The sequence below is a fragment of the Corapipo altera genome, unplaced genomic scaffold (genome assembly GCF_003945725.1).
Source record: "Corapipo altera isolate COAL_440 unplaced genomic scaffold, ASM394572v1 52, whole genome shotgun sequence".
Lineage (NCBI taxonomy): Eukaryota > Metazoa > Chordata > Aves > Passeriformes > Pipridae > Corapipo > Corapipo altera.
In genome coordinates this window covers 2,767,490-2,790,727 of record NW_020884930.1, presented here as the reverse complement: position 1 = coordinate 2,790,727, position 23,238 = coordinate 2,767,490, and the positions used below count along the sequence as shown (strand labels likewise).

Genomic DNA, 23,238 nt, shown 5'->3' with positions numbered 1-23,238 from the left:
AACCTGTTGTCTATCTCTACGTCAATCTTGCCATCTGAGGAGATGAGGCTACCAAGGTAATTAAACTGTTGGACTGATTTGAGCTCTGATTGGCCAATGGTGATATGGGGATGATGAGAGACGTCCTGGGGTGCTGGTTGATAGAGAACTTCTGTCTTCTTCAAGCAGACTTCCAGCCCAAAGAGCTCAGCAGCATCTGCAAAGCAGGATGTTAAACGCTGCAGAGCTGCTTCTGCGTGGGCGACGAGGGTGTCGTCATCAGCATAAAGCAGCTCCCGCACAAGATGGTTTAAGGTCTTGGTGTGGGCCTTCAGTTGCCTTAGGTTGAATAGGCTTCCATCAGTATGGTACCGGATGTAGATATCATCTTGATCATATACCTCTAGAGAAGCTTCTGTTCTTATAGTTACTAAAACCACAGTTCAGGAAAGCTCTTAATATATGGTGAATTTTGGACACAAATCTAAGAAACAATATTTTGGCGCCTTGCCACAGCTCTTTCTTTAGGTACCACTAGTAATGAACAAATGTGGCTTAAAGTGTGACATGCAGTGAAACACACAGTTCTGCCACCAAACACCCACTGGCATTTCTGGCAGCCTTCCTCAGCACCTCTCCCTCCTAGACTTCATTAGGGTTGTTCTAGAAAAAAGCACAGCCATTCATTGCTCCATGATCGTGGTCTCAGCTTTCTATTTTGAATTGTCCAGTCTCCAGAGAGAAGCAGGATAAAAGGCAAATTCCCAGTTTATGCAAAAAACTTACTTTATTAAATAGAATTTTAAACCACTCCTTTTCTATGCAATAAACTGTACATTGAACTCTTGTGATTCAGTTCACAAAATAATAAAGATATTGAAACAAGTAAGCTGTTGGCAATTAGTAATGACCACACTGAGGCTTGAATCACTGAAATGGGGCAGATCTCACATCTCTATAGGTTTTGAAACAGCCACCACTTACCAAATTTTATACAGTGTCAGCAGAAATTGAAATTATTTATTAGTGCTTGCAAAAATCTGCCTGTGCTGTGTTCTGACAAATTAAAACCAGTAGTTTTTTTAGTAGTTTTGAAGTCACTAGGTAAAGTCACTAAGGTGTTCTGAAATGAGCCGAAAAAAAATTCCACATACCTTTTCCTTTCAGGTGGCCCCATCTGTGCCTCAACCTGTTAGCACCATCCTTCAGACAAAAAATGATGGCAGATATGTTGTCCAGAGAAGGTTAAGGCAGGTCATGGCAGGAGTGACCCATGCACATCACTTCCAGCCTGGCACGGCAGGGTAGTGCATGGTTGTTCCTTGTACAGACCCAACTACTGCTCATCACATAAATACTAAAAAGAAAATTTAATTAAAAGTTTGATCTAGTAACATGATTTTGTGGTAGATGACAAAGGTAAGGGAGGTATCAACCAAGGAAATGTAAGAGGTATTAACTAAGGATGCCCTTATATAACCTCTACCTGGATCTCATCCTACTATGATTTCAAGAATAGTTTAAGTTTAAGCAGTTGTAAGCAAATAATGTAAAAGGCTGAAGCTGCTGCCTTTCTAATGTATCAGTTCTGAGTAGAACAAAGATGATAAGCATAATATCCTCCTTGTCCTCAAGGCTTCTCTTTGGACTGACATTCTTCTTGTGCAGTGGTCTGAAGCACTTGCCATGGCAACAAAATGGAGAAAACAAAACAAAACAATTAAAAAAATCCTGTAAAAATGCAACACAAACTTCCTCCCACCTATCACTCTTCTCCTGTATGGCTTAAGGAAGAAAATTTATTATACACACAGCATAATAACCCCAGAATACAGCATCTAGATTATTTGCCTCCTCTATGGGAAAGAGCAGATGGAGGGAGAAAAACAAAATACTGCACGTTGAGATGAGTTGTCTCAATCCTGTCAGATGAAAGGAAAGGCTATGTATGAACAGCAAATATGTAAAACAGGGAACATTTAATGTTTTTCTTTGTCATGTATAAACAAAATACTTTAAAAAAGTGAGTCAAAGAGTGTCAAATGTTCAGCTTTATCACTGCACTCCGACTGATTAACTGGTCACTCACCAAATGCAGGCTAGATGAACTCAGTGTCATTTCTGAGACTACAAAGGCATTGTGAGGACAAAGCAGCACATATATAGAACTACTATATAGAAACAAGAATCATATTGTAAGAAATATTCACATGGTTTCATATAGAGAGAATAAATTTAAGGATGCAGTCTTTGAGAATTAGATACAATGTCTGGATAAGGTTGAAGTCCTAGCTGTTTGTTATCTTTCAACTTTTGTACTATAATTCTGGCAAATTCCTCCCCTTGGCTGTCTGAAGTATCAAGCAATTGTCGTACTTTTGATGTCCTTGTAGGTTTGGTGCTTATAAGTTCATAATCTTCTTTCATGAGTAAAAATCTTGCTAGAAGAGCATCCAGTGATTGATTCAAACATGCTTCAGTCATCTGATCAATAATTTCTTCTCTTTTACTTTGGATCCACTGATGAGCTACATTCTGCTGTATGGTTTCCAATACAAAATCTGAGATTGGAGAGGATTAAAAAAAAAAGGGATTGTAACTGTCTGTCAATAAATGTTGCCATAGAACAAAGAATAAACTGAGAAAGAGCTGCTAAAATGCTCCAATTTGTCAAATTTGGCGGTTAGAGTATCTTTTCTATCTGAATCACAGAATAATTTAGGTTGGAAGGAACCCTCAAGGAGGTCATCTGGTCTAATAGCCTGCTCAAAACTGGGCCAACTTCAAGCATAACTCAGGTTGCTCAGGGCCTTGTCCAGCTGAATTTTGAGCATCTCCAAGTGATGGTACTTCTGCAGCCTCCATGGGCAACCTGTTCCAGTGTTCAACCCGACCTGGTACTAAAAAGAGAGAGGTGGTAAATTCACTTTCCAGGGGGATTTTTATTGAAGTTTACTGAAAACATCCCTGTAGCTTCCTGGTATTTTCCTCAAGATGAGGATTCACATAGTGAAAAGGTGTAGATTCTCCTATTTCCAGAAGAGGGTGATGCAACAAATCTTTATAGAATTGCATGTCATTGTGTGTTCCCTCAAAAATATGTATTTCTGAATAATTCATCATGCATTAAAGTTTCTTTTTGTTAATTTTTTTGGAAGCACACTTTTAACAGTTATTTGATGGATAGGAATATAATGTAGTGGGCTCTCGACTAACACAGAAGATATTAGTAGAGATTCTGTGTGAGATGCTGACAAAGCTTCTGCTTTCTCTTTGCCCCACCATTACTGAACAGAAGACTGACAAGCTTAAAAAGTGAGAAGTGACAGGCAACAAAGATGACTAGTTCAAGCTAAGTTTTTTTCCTGTTCTGCTGGACTGCAGCATTGCTACAGCAGTAGGGGATAGGATAAATAATATGAGCAAAGGGAATGGGATAAAGAAGACCCATGGCAGCAGAAATTAAGTCTGCTTAAAAGGAAAGAAAAAACCTAGGACCTACAGGTACGTGTACTTGGTCACATTTTACATTGGTTTTGCTTACTTTGTATTCTAAGTCTACAAGGAGAGAATTACTTGTATTCTTAATTTGCAGATGCTTTGTTTTCATTTTACAGATGGATAACAGTTCCAGTTTCTATTTCATACACACATATATTTGATGTTAGAACACTTATTGTGGGTCTTGGAATTAAACAGTGTTTTGCTGTACCTGAAGGAGTCAGTGGCGACTGCAGTATACACGATGCAGACTTCGAGGCATCTGAAATACTCCTGTCAGATGAGGGAACATTACTTGTGCATGGGTGCACAAGAAGTTTGGCACTCTGAGTTACAGAGATATTGTCATCCATACTCTGGCTGCTGAGAGAGTACAGACACCCAGAATTTCCATCTTGGAAAAAAAAAAGGAGAAAAAAAAAAGAGCAAGATGTATTACTTCTATGTTCAAATAAAATAAAGCCATCAGAGATTATTTAGAGCAATTCCATAAAACAACTCATAAACAAACTACTTTCACATGATATACAACATATTAGTCCTTATATTCAAGTTCTGAGTACATTTATGTTCCTTATATTGTACCAGGGCTTGACCATGAGTTTGGGGGTCCTGTTTTATTTTAAAGAAACATTGAGAGTATAAATCTAGTAGATGTGAACTTTAATGAAAAAGCTCTGTGTGACAGAAATTTTTTGTAGGGACTAGAAGAACAAAATAAATCCTTTGAGTATATGGAGACGTAACTAGAAGTCAGTGTGAAAGCAGATTCATTTATTTTGATGAAGTTTGGCAGCACAATGAAGGTGATAACATTAAAAGAAAGATTCAGGTGAAGGAAAAGGACATGAGGAGCAATGTTAACATTCAGTGGGAGGCCAATGGAAGCTTTTTGTAGTCCATTAAAACATGATATGACTTCAAGAAAGCTTCATGTAAACTTTTGCAAATAAAGAGAAAAAGTATTTCTATCACCTGGGAAGCTTAATAGTTTCTAGTTTTAGGATTTTTTTATTGTAGAAAAGGATGATGGATATGAAAGCAGCAGTAGGAATGACTCATGGAAGAGATAACAAACAGCTGATGAGAAACATACTACAGGACATATGCCTAATCTGTAAACAGTTTTCATTACAGACTTTCACAGTGTCACTTGATAAAGAGATGTTAACTAAGAACCAGAGATGCAGATATAAGAATTCAGATCAATATCTAAAGAAAAAATGAGGTAGCCCCATGGACAACTCGGGATTACCTGTCCAATGGGGGAATCTGAAGGTGTATTCCCAGTTCACTGTTGACCTGTAGAAGAATATGTCTATAAGTACATGAAGCAAGAATAGGAAAATGTGGAAGAAATTACATTCTAGGTATTTTAAAAATAGTGGACTAGAACTCACAGTAACTAGTATTTTATTTCATGAACAAGAGAGAAAGTTGTGCAGAGCTATGTAGTGTGAAGCAGCAGATATTATCTACTGCATGAATGAGAAAGAATTAAGAAACAACCACTATGAGTGAAAGATGATTTAAGAAAAGTGTTTTAAGCAGCTCTGCTGGGATAGATTGTTATAGATCCTTAGGCACACAAGTTTAATTTAATAACATAAAGATAAAAGTACTGGGATTTTACTGATATGAGAGAATGACCTTGACTAGTGATCACAGCATAAAAAGTATAATCATAAAATCACAGAATCGCTTAGGTTGGAAAGAATTTAAGATCATCGAGTCCAACGATTAACCCAGCACTGCCAAGTCCACCATTATACCACGTCCCTTAGTGTCACATCTACATGTCTTTTGAATATCTTCAGGGTTGCTGACTCAACCACTTGCCTGGGCAGCCTGTTCCAATGCTTGACAACCCTTTCTGTGAATAGATTTTTCCTAATATTCAATCTAAACCTCCCATGGCGCAACTCAAGGCCATTTCCTCTCATCCTATTGCTTGTTAATATTGTTTGTTGGTTAAGAGACTGACCCCCACCTGGCTCCAACCTCCTTTCAGGTAGTTGTAGGAAGCAATAAGGTCTCTCCTGAGCCTCCCTTTCTCTAGGCTAAACAACTCCAGCTCCCTCAAAGAGAAACATGGTAATGGGATTTATTCAGATGTTATTCAGAAAAAAAAAACAGGTTGACACAAGTTACTCAGAAAGAACCTAGTTGACCTAGAAGACTGAAGTGATAGAAGGGGAAATTCAGAAGGAAAATATGAGATCTAAATTTTCTGCTTCAAGCAGGTCTACAGACTGGAAGCGAGATGAGGAAAAAAAATCTAGGTAGATTATTCTGTAATGAAGAGTCTTGTGATAAAGGTAAAATACAATTCTAAGGTATACTGAGTAGAGGGTTTTTTTAAGGCAAAGAACCATTTGTCATGTCTTTCATAGTAGTAAGTAGAGGTCTGGTAGTCTTAGTTTAATGACTCAAGTTAGAATATGCACAAGGAGGACTAGTAGCATACCAGGAGAATAAAGAAGCATATTTTACAAAGGGACTTCAAAAGTTCACCTAGCAAAACAAAATATATGAAAGGATTACTCTCTGAATCAGAAATGAAATGGGAAGAGGGAAAAAAGCTGTTTAAACTTAAAGAAATTCCCAAGAAAAGCTTGCTACGGAAGGGAAAAAACTCCTTTTTTATGTCCATACTTTATAGCACTGAAGTCAATTTTTTGCCTGCTTTCACATTACTGGTCCCTGCAAAGCCAGAGGATACTCCATTCTTTTGAAATATGTTTGCATTCCACCAATGGAATAAACTTGAATGCAGTTTTAGTTTCACAATATATTGCTACTCCACCTGGGTCCCACTGCATTTTTCTGGCTTCTCGTGTCAGCAAAACTTCAAAACTGAGTTTTCTGAGGGAATTTTGCCAACTTTTATTCAGAAAACGGGACAGCTACAAAAGGTCTGTGCAAGTCTTGCAACTTTTGCAAGGCAATCTATTAAAGCCATTTTTATTTATTGAATTAAAAATGATCTAGAGGTTGAGCTGCACTGGAAACTTTGAGTTTACTCAGCTTCAAAAATGCCTAAAAATGTGTAGCCTTTTTATATTTAGAAGTAGTTCACAGATTAAAAAAAAAAAAAAAGGCAGTTAACTAAGCCACCAAGAGTTTTAAGGGACAATTAAGGGACAAGTAAATGTTATCTCTGAACTAACAACCCAGAGCAGGAAAACTAAAGCTGTCAGCTGTGGAGATTTCTCAGTGACAAGAACAGAAAATCAGAGCTTAAAACCTCTAGTTTACTCAAAGCACTAAGTTTAAAAAACACATTATTTTCCGACATAAACAGAGACCCAATTTCCTACTATGTAAATGCAATGTCACAGTGGGAGTGTAAAGCTGCAATGGCAACTTAAATTTACACAAAGTCAAGAGTATCTCACCTGATGAAAAGATATTACACTGTGGGATAGACTTGAGTTTTGATATATCTGGAGAGATGCTCCGAAGGGGAAGTGCATCACATTGTATAGAGCCAGAATATGTTTCCTGAAATAAATCCAGGTGTATATTGAACATGCACGTTAAATAAATATGAAGCTGCAATTTTTTTACAGAGAATTTCCCCATCACTGTGTTTCCCTGCTATCTAAATGCTCAATAAAAGAACATGAATAAAAACACGAATAAAAAAAAGTAAATCTGAGGAAATCATATAATCCTAATATGTGTATTTTTCCCAAGGTGACAGCAATTTTGTATACAAGTTTAAATACCAGTAAGAACCAAAAGCAGAAGCATTAAGGATCAAAATAGCCCTATATGGCTATGCATTTGTTACACTCTGGTTCAAGTGATGAATTTTATGCCTTTCCTGACTGCACAGGAAAATAAGGTGCAGAACAACTCCCCTTACTAAGTTAATCCTTCCTTAAGCTCACAGGATGCTGACATACCAAATGCAATATGTAAAATATTTACCTTTTGGGGATTCAGAGGTATATTTAGAGAAATCTGCTCCACATTTGCTTTCTTTCCACTCTTGTAAATACACTGTGATTCATATAGTGACTGGAAGAGACATTTACCTGTATTAAATTTCTGCTATAAGACAAGATGACAGTTCTGTACAGACACAGGCTTCAACCAGATACAAGATTAGATACATGACAAACGAGATCACATTTCTTTTAGCAAGCAAAAGTTACCAACTTATTTGACCAATTCAAAACTGTAACAAAAGCTACTTACCTTTGATCTCTTTAACAGAATTACTGCTTCCAGCATAGCTATTTCATCAAATGTCCGCAGAACTGGCTCAATGTCTATTAAACATTCTAAACAAAGAAAGAGTACTTTGTGAATGGTTTGAAGTGGAAATCAAGTTGTCATTTTGCTAAAGCATCTTTCTTACATTTACAAAAGAATGTGTCTATTGACATATATCAAACCACATGCTGCTAAAGAGAAGTTTCCTGCTTCCACATGTTAAAACAGTTCACACCACTAAAAGAAACCCTGTCCTGATCTGGCCACTGCATCATTCTGTAACAAAAGAGATCCAGGACTGTGCTGCAACTCTTGCATTCCTGGAATGGACAGATTGGTGAGTTTGCTGTGTTTCAAGGTAGACCCATCAAGCCTGATTAGCTGAATGGGACCAAACACCATGAGACCTCAGAGTGTGTTGCTGATTTCCCACTCCAGAAGAGATGTTAAAAATTTATACAAGGAAAATAAACGCACCTCCAACACAGCACTATCCAGAATACACGCTGTGAGGCAGGGCCAGAGAGGATGGGATAGTCAAGGCACTGACTATCATATCCAGTGAAACCAAATGATATTGTTCTCATTCTCACCAAATGCAGCAAGCCAAAGAAGTTGAAATCATCTGCTCACAGAGGGAGGCACAGGACAGTACAATAAGGAAATGATCACATGCTCTCTTGCTTCCAAAAGTTTATAACACTAAATATTAAAAATTTTGAGATGACTATATTATAAAAATATCTTTGAAACTGTGCTCAAATATAACAAAACCTCAGGAAAGGACGATACGTATCAGAATTCTACTGCATTTCCATGAACTCACTGATTCAGCAGAACTCATTTATCATACTAATAACCTGTCACACTGCATCCTTGTTAGCATATTTTTACTTTTTACTACAATTTTACCACTCTTCTTTCCTAATAACTTTTATCCACTAGCATCTTCAAGACCTACATTCAATACTGGGATTCTTATTTTCTTGTATCAGCTAAACCACAGTTTTAAAGGCATATAATTTTCCACACTCAAATACTAGTATTGTTAATTTTTGTTGACTATAATTTTGACTATAATTAAATTGTAGGGACACACTCTAAGTGTATATGGAGAGATGGTGATAAGCAGTCTTTATCCTCTATTTCTAAGGAAGAGAGGTTAGATGAGCCTTTCTATTTAAAGCTTATTTTAAAAAAAAGGGGGTTTGGGTGTTTTTGTTTGTGTGTCTGTGTCCTTGTCCTATGGTAATTGCAAAATTTCCCCATTAGTGAGCTTTACTTCCCTTAACTTTGCAAGAGTTTTGTAACTTCCTCTTTCTTTTTACGATAGTAGAGGGAAAGCAATGCATGTTTTTTTTCAAAGATCATCTTACTACAGGCACAGCACTAATAACTGAACCCAAGTTTGGTCAGACTGTAGTACATATCCCAGGTAATTATCCCTTCAGTGTGACCACAGACTTTAATTGATTTTTTTTGTTAATTGGCAGAGGAAAGCAAGAACACATACAGAAATACGATTATGAGTTTATTCTTTTTGATTTTAGAAAATATTCTAAATAGATATATTTCCTTGCTTGAAAAAAATAAAATATATACCCACAATTTACACACAAATCAGACTCCAACATAATCTGGCATTTCGAAATGTTCTTAAGGTAAAAATAAAAGTGCCTCAAAAAATCATGTAATTAATTTTGGACTGTAAACTCAACATGAAGATGTTGTATGTGTTTGGATGTTTCCTATTTTGTCCTCTGCTAAATGGATGCAAAACCCCAAAGTTATGAATCCAACCAACCAAACATACCCCCTCCCCCATCCCCACCCCCATCAAATCAAACCCTAAAAGCGAAAAGTATCAACTAAAAAACCCTGGCATTTGAGTAACTGCATCTTTGAGCAACAGATCTCTGTACTGTTCTATGTTTGAATATTTTCAGTAACTCTCTTACTCTACATTTTAGTTCTCCAAGGCAACACAGCTTTCCATACTGAATTAGAATCACATTTTCTAAAGGGGAAGGATGAAAGTTTGTAAAGCCCATGCAAATTAAACAAGCACAGTGAGGCAGCTGCAGGAACCACTGTTCACTTCACCACCCTGACATATGTGACCACAGCAACAGTCACAAGAGCAAATTTCACAACTGAAAACAGGTAATCCCTCTCTGCCAATTTTGATGGAATTACCTTTATGCAAGTAAGGTGTGCTGGTTAAGGTCAAACACAGGCTTTCAGAAATAAAACCACAACTTTTCCAGTTCACACTCTGCCACTCTAATCTCTACAAGCTCACACTTCAGTCTTATTCTCTAAATTCTGCAAACCATTGTAAAAAAGGCTGAACGTAGCTGTATTTGGTTTCATGGACAAAAAGCTGAACATAGAAAAGACGAAAAGTTAAGTTCTTGTTTGATAAAGGAGGTGGAACAATCAAAGACAAAGTCTCAGTGAAAAAGATTTATACTGAGATGTAAACACAAGATGAAGTTGCTATGGTTTATCTGATGTGCAATGGTTTGTTGGTGTGTTCACCAGCTTGCTTGTAAATCCCACAGTACTCATTCTGTACTCACTTCCCCCACCTTAAGAAAACAAAATCCTCTTCCAACAACAAACAAAAAAACCCAAACACAAGTAGTCAAACAAAACATGCTGCTTTTTTACAGTTAAATTAAGAGATGGTAAATGCAAAAGACTTCAACAAACAACGTGGTTTTATGGCACACATGTAATTCCATTAATAAACATTTGTTTACATACATGATAGAAGCAGCCAAGACCCTTATCATAAGCAACAAGACCAAGCACATATATCTCTTCACATCCTTACCATTTCCCTTTTGCTACTATAACCTTGGTCTGTAATAACCATGTCCCAGAGAAATCTCGTAATTTAAAAATCTTTTCTCATAACGCAAGGCAAACTCACTTAAGAATGATGGTCTTTCATCTGGGTTTTGTGCCCATCCACTTTCCATCAGTCTTATGATGAGCACTCGATGAGGAATGTCCATTGATAAACTTTCTTCACTTAAGTCTAGTCGTTGTCCTTGTGACACGCTGTACATTATCTGCAAGGGGTTTATAACTTCTGTCAAAACAGATATCATGCAGTCATTAGAAATACATGCAAAATAAACAGCTTACTACAGGAGGAATAATTCAGTTTGCAGATATAGTATTTACAGTTCATCAAAATAAGTTCATGTTTCTTTTTAAAAAAAAATGTATTTTTAATTTATAAAACAACACTGTAATAAAAAAACCCCCCACAATACCAAGAAAGAGTCTAATTTGAAAAGTATCTCAAAGTGTTCTTCAACAAGCTTACAAATTGAATCATTAAAAAGTAACCTCTAAAATGAAGTGCCTTGGTACCCAGGTCTCAGGTTTAACCTTTACATAAGGTGGGAAAAATAAATTAAAGGAAGACATGGCCTTACCTTCAAATGGCCGTTTCCTTGACATCACTTCCCACATGATAACTGCATAACTGTTAAAAGTATAAAAAGTATAGAAGGCGTTATTTTAGATTACCAACACTTAATAACACAGTGTGCTCAGCTTTATATTTTGTGTAAAACATTTTGGTAAATGGTCCTGTAAACACACATGGGACTGACTGTAGCTAACTACAATGATGGCTGAATATATGAAAACTAACAGGAGTTTTAACCAGTGACTTCAACTAGAACTAGTTAATATTAAATACAGAAAAGGTACATATCACATAAACTCCTATTCCAAACTTGTATTAACTTTGTTCTAGTAATATGTTGTGAATTATGCACATGCAGTTTAAATCTCAGCCCACAAACTGAGTCCCAGAGACCCAACTGCTCTGTCCTAACAGCAATACTGTGGCATTTCCCCAGTCCAGATTGACACTCCCTGACATTCCTGAGGGAAGCTGGGTGTTAGCAGGGAGGATGGCTTTGACGCACACCTAAGGTATGAACTTCCACTCAGGATGCACACTCCAGCTTCCCCTCCCATATACGCACCTTCAACACGTGCAATCTCCTCTACAGGAAGAGATGTCACTTTCCCACAGCGCTCACTTTCCAAAAGCGACTCTTGGGAACACCACTCTGAACTACTGCTAGGAGACTGAACACACATCTGCTTACTAAAACTGGTGGCCTTTTCTTTCCATTCACATCAACATGAAAGGGAAGTGGTTCAGTGAGTACAAGCTTGCTCCACCTTTAGTAGACTAGTCACTCTATTCAGCCATCAGGGTATATTAAAAAAGATAACTTTAAACAACTTTGTAATTTGAACCAGTTTAGATGATTTCATTTCAATGAAGCATTCCATTCCTGGTCCTTTTTTCAGATGCAAATCAAAAATTTCATCAAAGCTATCACTACATTTTATGATGCTCTCCAATTTTCTCTTGGCATATTCTGCCATATGTGAATGAAGCTCTATTCCATGATTTATCCTGAAAGGTCCTAATACTAATCCTACCATATTACTCTAGTATCTCGTTCCATTACCCAGATTTAGAAAAGATAATCCAGGCTAAAGCTTCAGTGCTTCTGTAACTTCAGAATAAATGCGAGGTGCTGACAAGTGTGTAGTTCCATGCTTCCAGGCCAAGTCTTTACAAGCATTATCACAGCATTGTTCCAGATAATAATCACCATAGTAAATTGCTCTCAAGGCTTGCTCCACACTCTTGGTGTGAATATACTAAGCTACTTTCCTACATCACTAAGAAATGCCACATTTTGCATACATATAACTGCCTTTAAGCATCTGATGGCTAGTAATTAAGAAGAATCAAAAAATTTAAGAAAGAAATAACTGGTGCTTAAAATCAATCATATAAACTGAGTTTTCCTAACTTATTCTGTTCATATTTTAACATTAATCAATGATAAAATTTATTCATGCAATTTTTAATAAAAACAGTCCTCCCTGTCAGAAAGTCTGTTTTTTGATGCATTCCTGATAAATTTATGCAGGCTGATTTTTTTGTCCCTTTCGTAACAGTTAATGCTGCTTGACTGTTGTTTAAATTATTTGTTTCTTTAAGAAGATCCTTCCTCACAAATTAGCTTAAGTATCTCAACAACATTCAGCTGTGGTCAACTAGACATGCAGCCTTTCATTCAGTTTGGAATCTCTCTACAATTCAAGATTATTTTCTCAGTTCTACAACACTGAAGCATTCCCCTTTACACCGTTCCTGTTTTTCTTTCTTATCTCTGCTTATAGAATCTCCTTCTGATAGTGAGCTGTATTCAGTTTGCATAGCCAGGTTTTGGTAGTTGGGGGGATGCAGGGGTGGCTTCTGTGAGAAGCTGCCAGAAGTTTCCTCCATGTCTGGCAGAGCCAACGCCAGACTGCTCCAGGATAGACCTGCCACTGGACAAGGCTGACCCCATCAGGAATGACAGTAACACCTCCGTGATAACATATTTAAGAAGGAAAAAAAGTTACTGCACAGATGAAATTGCAGCCAGAGAAGAGTGGAGTGAGAATATGTGAACAACAATGCAGACACCAAGGTCAGTGCAGCAGGAGGGGCAGGAGGTGCTCCAGGTGCAGGAGCTGAGGTTCCCCTGCAGCCCGTGGTGCAGACCATGGTGAGGCAGCTGTGCCCCTGCTGCAGCCCGTGGTGGTGATTCAGCTGCAGCCCGTGGTGGAGACCCAGTCCAGAGCAGGTGGATGCCCAAAGGAGGCTGTGACCCCACGGGAGGCCCATGTTGAAGCAGGGTCCTGGTAGGAATCTGCTGACCCGTGGGGAGAGGAGCCAATGCTGGAGCAGGTTTTCCTGGTAGGGCTTGTAGCCCTGTGGGGGACCCACACTGGTGCAGCCTGTGTCTGAAGGACTGCACCCCACGGAGAAGTGACCCACATGGCAGCAGTTTGTGAAGAACAGTCTCCCATGGGAGGAACCCCACGGGGAGCAAGGGAAGGACAACTCTCCCTGAGCAGCAGCAGGAACAACCTGTGATGAACTGACCATAACCCCCACTCCCCGTCTTCCTGCGCTGCTGGGGGGGAGGAGGTAGAACTTGGAAAGGAGGCTGGGGAAAGGGAGGAAGGTACTTTAAAGATTTATTTTACTTCTCATTATCCTGCTCTGATTTTGTTAGTAATAAATTTAATTAATATCCCCACTATGAGTCTGTTTTGCCCGTGATGGTATTTGATGAGTGATCTCTCCTGGTCCTTATCTCTACTCATGAACTCCTAGTTACATTTTCTCTTCTCTGCCCAGTTGCACAGGGGAGTGAGAGTGCCTTTGGTCTAGCCAGGACCAACCCATGAGCACTACATGAGCACAGATCTTCCTGTGTGGCCTTTCTGGAGGTCCTTCACTTCACGTCTTCCTGCATGACCTGTCATCCTTCTTTCCGATGTTGTCTCAGTTTCTTTTCTTTCTTCTCACACAGCTTCTTTCCTTCCTAATTTATCAGTTTTCTGTGCCCTTCTGTTGATGTGTTCTCTCTTTATTTTCTCCCATTTGGTTGTTATTCCTCTGCAAATATATTTTTCCTAACATCATCTGTCTTCCTAATCTCCATTCACTAATTAAGAAACCAGTCATACTTTTTTTTTCCCATAATATACCATTTTTCCTTTTTCAATGTTTTCCTAGTGTGTATTTTCTCATCAAAGGGTGAGGAGAGCAGATATGTTGCCATCTGTATTTTTTGGACAGGAACATCAAGAAACTTCATGTGCCCCTTAAGGGTAAGGGATAATTAAGATAAATAGTACTCTCCCTAGAAGTCACTAAGACTCTTTTGAGAACGGTCATCTCTCACCAAGATACAATCCTATCAAAGATTGCAGCAGAGAGATGGACTTTGTCACAGTGCTGGGCCTCTTTATGCCTCCTCGATCTCCATTTACATGACAACTCCCCCCAAATCCTTCAAGTAATCTTTGAGCTCTCCAAACCATTTCAGACTATTTAACCGTAATTCTAACATCCTCAGAGCAATTGTGTTATAAGGGCCACCACCACCCTCCTTACTATTCTATTACTTCTACTCAGAACTGACCAATGCAAAACTACCTGAACTTCCATAAAGTAAGTTATTCCTTGAGTAGATCCCTCTAAATACTTCCTCCAACCCCACTAACCTGTTTTTACCTACTCCCTTTCCAAAAACATGTTTTCTTCTTTCCCCTGAGTGCATTCTGCAAATTACTTGCCAGTGGCTGCCACAAGGGAGGAGCCCTGAAGAAAAGATACAAAGACTCCCTGAAACAACATCTCAGCCTTGGCCATATTGATCATTATAACTGCTCTACTCTGGCCTCAAATTGGGAGGTCTGGAGACACACCATCTATAATGCTGCTGTTTCCTTCGAGAACACACGCAGGATCACTCTCAAGGAGAAAAGACAATGCAGAAAGAATCATGTCTTGCAGAATACACCATCTAAGGAGTCTTTCTGCTGTGCCTTTTGCAGTCCGATATGTCTGTCTCGTATTGGCCTCGTTAACCACCAGTGTGCTTGTAACAAATGTGGATAGAGCCTTCCCAAATCTTCGTTCGCGAAGCCTAGCCATGATGATGATGATGATTCTGCAAATTATGTTAATTGATCTGCACAGATTACAAGAGTATGTGCATTGACTTAATGGTGTGAATAGCTTTTTTCTTTCCCTACATTGTCTGTATGTGTATCCTTTAAAGAAACCAGTCTCCTCTACCTGCTTCTGTAGTCCCAGCTTCATTTCTGGAGCATTACACTTGTCACGGTGACAAGAAATGAGTCACTCAATTTTTATTTTTTATTTTCCCATTCATTTTGCCTATACCCATATGATACTACCACTACTGAAAATAATAGAATTGCTGAGAATATGTTAAAATCTAGGTTCAGAAAATCAAATCTGAATTCAAATTTCAAAGCGCACTTGAGAACATGAGTTACCTGTAGATATCATGTTTCACACTTGCCCGGGTTTTCTGACTGGGGTTGTAGTCTTCAGGTGGCATGTAGATAATTGTCCCTCCTTCTGGCAAAGAGGATTCACTTCGTGATTGTGACATGGATATGACACGCCACTTGGACATGCCAAAATCTGCAATCTGGAAAGGTCAAATCAGTTGTTCTTAGAAGAAAAACTGGATTTATCTGTTGACAGTTGTTAAAAATTCTTGAAGTATGCTCGGAAGAAGGGGTCACCCAAAGTCCTTAACCTGACATACAAAGAGTATGTGGTTCCTCTAGCAACAGGAAACATCAACTCCACTTCATAAAGTATTCCCAGATCATGACTCACACTATCCCTCTAGCACTGCCCTATGCTGTTCTTTTAAGGAAGAACACATATACTCTATGGCTGGGGAATCTGCTAGAGAAATCTGTACCTTATGACAAAAATCACTTTCTTGTGTTGAAAAAAAGCAAATAAAAATCACTGATTACTTCTAGCTCCCTGGTTATGAAGAAATCACAAGTTTAGTATAAATCATAATAGCTCTATGTAACTTAGCTTGCCAATATGCCAAGGCAGTTCCTCTCTCAGAAAAATTTTAGAGCACTTCATCTCACTCACAAAACTGTGATATATTAATCCTGAATTAATAAATTTGATATTCTGAAATTCTGTTCTGCAAAAAGCTGCTGAATATTTTCTTTACTGTGCAACTTGGAGCCTGGTCCCTTTCTACAGGTTACAGTACATCTACATAAAGAATTAACTGACTTCAGTTTACATCCTCAGACATCCATGAGCCAGCATGGATGTCATCAGGCTAGGTTATGGACAGGGACACAAACAGCCAGCAGAGTGCCTGGTATACAAGGGAGAAAGATAAACAGCCAGCTACGAGCGCTGCACTTGGCCAGTATTTGTGTAAGAGCAAAATCATTTTCAATGAAGATGCCTGTGCAAGCACTGTGGCAGCTAAAATATCAAAAACAAGCTTTCTGAAGAGTGTACAGTCAAAATACCCAATGAAAAGTAACATTTTTCTCTACAACTCACTCTCATCAAGCTTTCCTCACTGTAATTTGTCTTAATTCTTGCTCATTCAATAGATCAGGGACAGTCAGTAGCGCTTAGTGGTGTTACTTTTATACATATGCAATACTTCTATTTAGCATAGGTGATAACCTTCCTTGTGTTTCCTGTCAGCTCTCCTAATTCTAGAGAATCTTGCTTTACCTCTAAAAGACACTTAGAACCCTAAGACACTCCTTACGGGAGGCAGGGCAAGTGTGCAAGAGTTAAGCTATTCCTTTCAATTGCTCCAGCAAAACAATTGTTCAGATGCACTCAGTCAGAGCACCAAACCACACCAGTGCTGTTAGGGATTAAAAATGGAGTGGATAAAAAAAATTACTTGGACTAGTCCCCTGATCAGGTTTATCAGGAAGCTCGAGAAATGGCAATACCAGCACAACTGAGTGGGAGGAGGTATGACCTGCTGAGGGTGTGAGCGGAGACAAAGCCGCGTGAGGCACACTGCGGCCAAGAAAAATTTCTGTGCAACAGAGAAAAGAAAGCAGCACTGGATCTTTGCTCGAAGGACTCACAGGATTCGTCTCATGGTAAAAATTTAAACATTCACCATTCAAGTATAAATTCAGTGCAAAATATCTCTTACTTCCATTTACTTGAATAATATATTCTAGCAATCATAAAAATAAAGGATCTTTAAAAAAAAACCAAACAAGAAGCAACACACTCAACTCTTGCAGTTATGGAAGCATCTAACCATTTTGTCAGAAGTACTTTTAGTCTTTTTTTCACATCATGGCAGTGATATTTCAAAAGGCAGAATTGAAGCTTTAAACTACTGTTACTTCTCTGTGTATCTTTGCTTGTTCTCAGAAGTGTCACAAAAGCCATCTTCCAACATGTCCCGATTTCACAGTGATGTTTTACATGTTCTTATACTAAACTAAGAGAATAGATAAGTATATATTGCATGATAAATATCCAATGGGGTATTAACATTTGAATTTGACCTACTGTCTTCCAAAAGTAACTTGTCTGAGTATCTCAGACAGGTACACTCTCTATTTTCTTCTCAGAAAGGGCCAGATGTAGCTACCTTTGGAAGGCTGACACACAAGAGCATCACTACTACTGAGTATCATCCCCTCCTATAGCAGAAACAGCCCAAATTCTGACTTTCTAGTCTTTTCAGATGGATAAAATCTACACTTCAGCAATGCAGTTTTCAAAAAGAAAAACTCAGAAGTTCTGTCTGCAAGGACAGAAGAAAAAGTCCAGCATACAATTACATCCTCTCTGTATGGCCACAACCTCACTCTTCCTCCTCTAAATTAATTAAAACACTTTCACTCATTCTAGACGCTGAAGAACATAAGAATTAAATAACTCTACCTTGACATGAAACTCATCATCCAGCAAAATGTTCTGGGTTTTTAAGTCATGGTGTAGCAGTGGAGGATTCATGTTGTGTAAATAGTTTACTCCCAAAGCAATTTCGTAAAGAGTGCGGAATCTCAGGCACCAGGGAATGTCAGGATATATGTCTTTCTGCCAAGATAAAACCACAAACCTGGAATATAATCCTCTGTTTTGATCTAACAGCACAACACAGAGGCTTATTTTAGAAGAAAAAGAAAGTGACTTGGGCAAGCAGCAATCTTTTTAAAACATACGTTACACAAACTCCTTAAAAAACTGTAATGGAGGATTTAGACTGATTAGTTGTTAAAACAAATGCATAAATCATGCATAAATAACACTGCATAAAAGTGTTATGTTTCCATCCCCTGGCATCCCCATAATAGTTCATGACTGCTATACATGATACAGAGCATTTTACTACATTACTCATTCACGCAGAAATATGAATTACAGATGAACTTCTGCATGAAACTTGCAAACCACAGATTATGAGTACTACACAAAGGCAGTCAAGAATCATATCTTCGACTGACACTGGGGGAAAAAAAAAGCTGTGTTGAAACTAAGCACAAAATATTACCTTTATAAATATTAATATACCTAGAAAAAGGTAGTAAAACTCAAATGAAATCTTAAAATTTGTATTGACAGTAATGCCTCTATGAAAAACCCACAGATGAGCTCTCTAATGCATGAGATTAGTACTGATTAAAGGTACAAAAGAGGTGCTGTTGAGACAACTGCAGGAGCTTTACAGTAGCAACACTGTATATTCAGGCCAAGCTAATGGGAGCAGCTGAGAGTTCAGCATAGGAGAACTTAGAGAATAAGATCTGGTATAAATATTCATAACTGTTTAGATTAGCAACATTTGGCTCCTATAAAATAAAGTCAAAATCTTCAATTTATTTTTTAGAAATACCCAAATTTGGGAAAAAACCCTCAATATTTATATTGGCAGTAATTCTGAAACCCAGGCTGAAGTACACATAACTATTTCAGGACTAGAGAACAACAGAGATTTTTAAAGTGACTCTACATAATAATTCAACATAAAGCTAGTAATAGGTCACAACATTAAAGGAAAAAGTTCAATAAAACTTAAATCTACTGAGTTGGGTTGTCTTTTTGAGATACAGAAAAGTCTATCAGAGCACCAAAAACTACTAATGATAATTACTGTCTTTCAATGTGAAATATTATTCATAATACACTTTACTATACTAATTAAGTACGGAAACTGCAATCTATTTGCAGTAGCCAGGTATCTATTTAAAGACTGTATGTACACTTACCCCATGTAATAGCTGGTTTAATGATCCATTTGTCATGTATTCTGTTACTATCCCCAGAAATTCAGGCTCGTTGCAAATTCCCAAAATTGGCAGAATGTAACTAAATCTGGCTTTGTGTAATATCTCTGCTTCTTTTAGAAGATGATTTCTATCACTTGAAGAAAACAAGCAAACAAACAAAAAACATTACCACACCAATACTAGAAGACTCAAAGCAAACCTTGCATTCACTATATTCTCTGTCAATTATATCCCTGTGTGCAGCACCACCACCTTTCACCATTTGATTTCTATCACGCTGTTTTGACAACAAAACAGTATAAGATAAATTAGAATCTGCAAATGCAAAGACAAGACAGCTTCCCTGGTTTTGTTGCACCACACAAATCTCTCTATTTCCATCACACATTTTATCGTGTTTCCAGTAAACAAGGATACAGTCAGAACTCCCAACTTCCACCATTCTTTGTAACCATGATGGTAATAACCAGCCACATTTGTCCTATTTTACCTCAAAACTCCTCAAAAACTTGGATTTAATGCGTCTTTACAAATTCAGACCTTGCAGCGTGTGGATTCGAGAGGTTAAAGTTTTATTTGTGTATGCTTCTATCCTTAAAAATATTAGCTCTTTGGTATGCCTTATATCTTAAACAGTCTTGCAAAAAATGGGTTTGTTGACAATGAGGATATTTGGGCCAAGAAGGATAATTCTGAGAAAAAAGATTTAGATCTTATACCAGCAGAGACTGGTACAGGTAGAAGTACATGCCTAGAATATCCTGATACAGGACATTTACAGCACATTTAAAACTGATCCTTTGGACATTAACCAGCCTGATTCAGAAGCAATAGGGCTGTGCTGGGGCACAGCAGTGTACAAGCCAGGGCTATGCCCGTCACGATTTGTTCAGCACAGCTCCCTGTTAATGTGGCTACACAGCTCCCGGGTGAGAGCCGCTTGTGTCCATGGAGCTCAGGGCAGCCTGGACCCACACATGTGGATCCAGCCCTCACAAAGAAAAGGCTGTCAGGGTATACGGGGAAAAGAGGAAGCCTGGAGAACTAAAGCCTGCTGCTTTTACAATAGGAAAACTTTGACTTTAGATGGATGTGAAATCGAGGTCCTTATCTATGTGACAGAAAAAGACTTTTATTATAGGAAACTCTAGGAATGCAGCCATTGAGAAAAGCATGGCACAAAAGACACAACTCTATCCCTTCCTCCCTCTCTCCAGAAAAGACCAGGTTTGAAGGAAACTAGGGGTTTTCCCAGACACATTTGCATGGGATTCAGCTGTAGCTGGGAAACAAATTGCAACATACCAAAGTCTATTCCTGGGTCTGTAAGTCACTTCACCTTTGTCTGCTCCATACCAGAAGGGCACTGAGCAATGCCTAAATGAGTACATGCCCACAATAGCTTCCCAACTGGCTTTGCTCTTTGGCTGGTCACACACCATATTCTGGCATGCATAGGACAGACTTCCCGTTTAGGGAATTAACTGCACCATGAATTCTTCTTCAAAGTACTTACAGGCTGGCATTTTATACTATATAACCAACAAATCACTTGCTGCAGAGACTCAGGTAAAACAGATTTCTTACAGCTTTCAGTCTTCTAATAGCATTTCTGAGCTTTGGTAAGTGACTGAATTATTTTGATTACCTTGCTTTCCCTTTTCATCATAATTTCATAGGTAAGATGTCACACTAATCCAAACTCTTGCAAGGCCAAAAATAACATTTGATGTTTTTCCCCAGCTGAGTTCTGAGGATAAACACTGTATTCCTGATTAGCAGGGATTTAAAGCAGACATTTAAAACACCCCCAAAAACAAAACCACAAAAAACACAACACCCCTTCCTCCCCCAGAGAACACAACATAACTGAGATTTCAGGCAAGATTTCAGAGATAAAGCCCATGTATACATATCTGTGTAATAAGAGGTAAAAGAGTTTGAAACAACTTGTCATAATCTAGTATACTGGATCACAAGACTAGCAGCCTTTTTGAGTGAAGCTACCCTGCCTAAAGGCATAGTACTAGATCAGAGAAACCTGAGGTAATAAAGCTGGAAGACACCAAGATAAGACTCAAGAGGCAGGTTTGCAGTCAGGTAGGCTTCAGACAGCCTAGAAGAGGCAAATTTACATTGATATGGTAAAATCCTGGCACCCTAGGGATTGAATGAGACAGAGATGGATGAAAAATTATAACTTGCTGCCCCCTTTACATGGAGTGATAGCTCCTGCAATAAACATGTTGCTGTTCGGGTTCCTGGAAATTGGGGAACATGACTGCAGCACTGAAAATATCAGTTGTACATGGGGGCCTACAAGCCTATTATTTTAAATCAGCTTCTCTCAGTACTGTGAGATCTGGGGAAAAAATAATAATTGTGCATTGTGACAGAGAAGCTTATTCTAGGAGCTAGAAGGAATCCTTAGTGCATATTCCCTATATTCTCTATATTCTTTCTCTCTCCGTAAACTACAAATCTATTAGCAATCACTGTGCTTTAACATCCTGCTGATACTTCAACAAAACGGTCACTAACCAGCAGACCCGGAAAGAAGCCAAACTGTGCCAATCCCACCTTGAGGAGGAATCAAGGTGCACACTGCATAATAAAAAGCCTCCAAAAGAAACAATTTAATTAGAGTCCCGCTGATCGAGACCGAAACCACCCATTTCCGACAATCGAAAGAGAGGAAGCTCCGGGGCTGGTACGTGCTTTCTCGTGGCTCAAGCCGATTCACTCTTCCTGGGAATCCCCTTCACAGGGATTTAATGCAACGCTGCCTACCAGAACACCAGGACTGATTCACCGACCTGAGAATCCCACGCCGGCATCTTCGCCGCGGCACCTCGACCCCTTTCTGGCTGCGTGGGACCCCCTGCTTAGTTTAGGGAAAGGTGGGCTCAGCTCGGTCCTTGCCCCCGGGCCGCCCCCCAGCGATGCCCCATCCCGGCGGTCCCCCTCCCCACCCCGTTACCTGTCTAGCAGCGGCCCCTGCAGGCATTTGAGGGCCACTGGGACCCTCCAGTCGGCGTGGCGGGCGGCGGACACGGTCCCGTAAGCGCCGCGGCTGATGAAACGCAAGTCCGGGAGTTTGTTGGAGGGGATGGAGGGAAGAGCGTAGCTGATGGCGCCCGCCCGGCCCTCACCGCCGTCCCCGCCGCTCATCCTCCCACTCCACCGGGCGCCGGAGAGCAAGGAGCGCCGCTCCTTCCTCTCCCCTCACTCCGCTTCCCCGCCTCACCCCACACCTCCCCGGCCCGCCTCCTCCCCAGTGTGCCGGCGATCCTCTCCTCCTGCCCCACGGACGAGCCACTTCCCTTCCGCACGGAAAGGGCCTCCCGCGGTTCCCGCGTCGGTGGGAGGAGCGAGCTGAGGGAGCGCAGAGCCGGTCCCCGCTGACCCCAGGGAGAGCGGCGCCAGGCGGGAGTCACTCTCCTCCTTCGGGGAGCCAGGGGAGCGCGGTACCGGGAGTCGTCCCTCGGCCATGGATGGAACATCCCCCCCCACCCCATCCGGGGGGCATTACTCAGGCTGGAGAGGGGGAGAGAGGGAAGCATCCCCCTCCGTCCGGGAGGGCGGCGAGGGACGTGTTAGTTCTGTTTCCGAAAGATGATGCAGGATGCCAGAGCCGAACGCAGATCGCCGCAGTGATTTGTTCACTCCATAGAATCATAGAATGGTTTGAGTTGGAAGGCACCTTAAAGATCACCCAGTTCCAACTCCCCTGCCGTGGGCAGGGAACCTTCCACTGGACCAGGTTGCTCAGTGCCCCATCCCGTATGTGTTCACTGCTCAGGTGAAGTGAGAAGAGCGTTATCTCATGCACTTGCTTATCTC

At 39.7% G+C, this 23,238-nt stretch overlaps 1 protein-coding gene across 2 annotated transcripts; it reads right to left on the bottom strand.

Moving 5' to 3' along the window:
- Positions 1-747: 747 nt before the first annotated feature.
- RIPK2 (receptor interacting serine/threonine kinase 2) lies at positions 748-22,757 on the bottom strand. Of its 2 annotated transcripts, none has more exons than XM_027659085.1 (11): positions 22,376-22,750; positions 19,375-19,528; positions 18,050-18,205; positions 15,622-15,779; positions 11,157-11,206; positions 10,643-10,804; positions 7,687-7,772; positions 7,417-7,506; positions 6,879-6,984; positions 3,692-3,874; positions 748-2,540 (listed from the first exon to the last, which is right to left on the bottom strand). In XM_027659085.1, the coding sequence occupies exons 1-11, from the start codon at positions 22,564-22,566 to the stop codon at positions 2,215-2,217; spliced, it is 1,662 nt and encodes a 553-aa protein (XP_027514886.1). In that variant the 5' UTR covers positions 22,567-22,750; the 3' UTR covers positions 748-2,214. The 2 variants fall into 2 exon arrangements, with proteins under 2 accessions (XP_027514886.1, XP_027514888.1); XM_027659087.1 differs by having other exon boundaries at positions 2,433-2,879; positions 22,376-22,757.
- Between the last annotated feature and the right edge of the window lie 481 nt (positions 22,758-23,238).

Bases quoted from the DNA above. Each gene is read 5' to 3' on its own strand.
- RIPK2 (XM_027659085.1), bottom strand. From the start codon at position 22,566: ATGAGCGGCGGGGACGGCGGTGAGGGCCGGGCGGGCGCCATCAGCTAC. The intron at 3,875-6,878 runs GTGAGATACTCT...TTTTTTTCCAAG, and splicing joins GTGTAATATCTTTTCATCAG to ATGGAAATTCTGGGTGTCTG. The intron at 2,541-3,691 runs GTACAGCAAAAC...CTCCAATCTCAG, and splicing joins GTCGCCACTGACTCCTTCAG to ATTTTGTATTGGAAACCATA.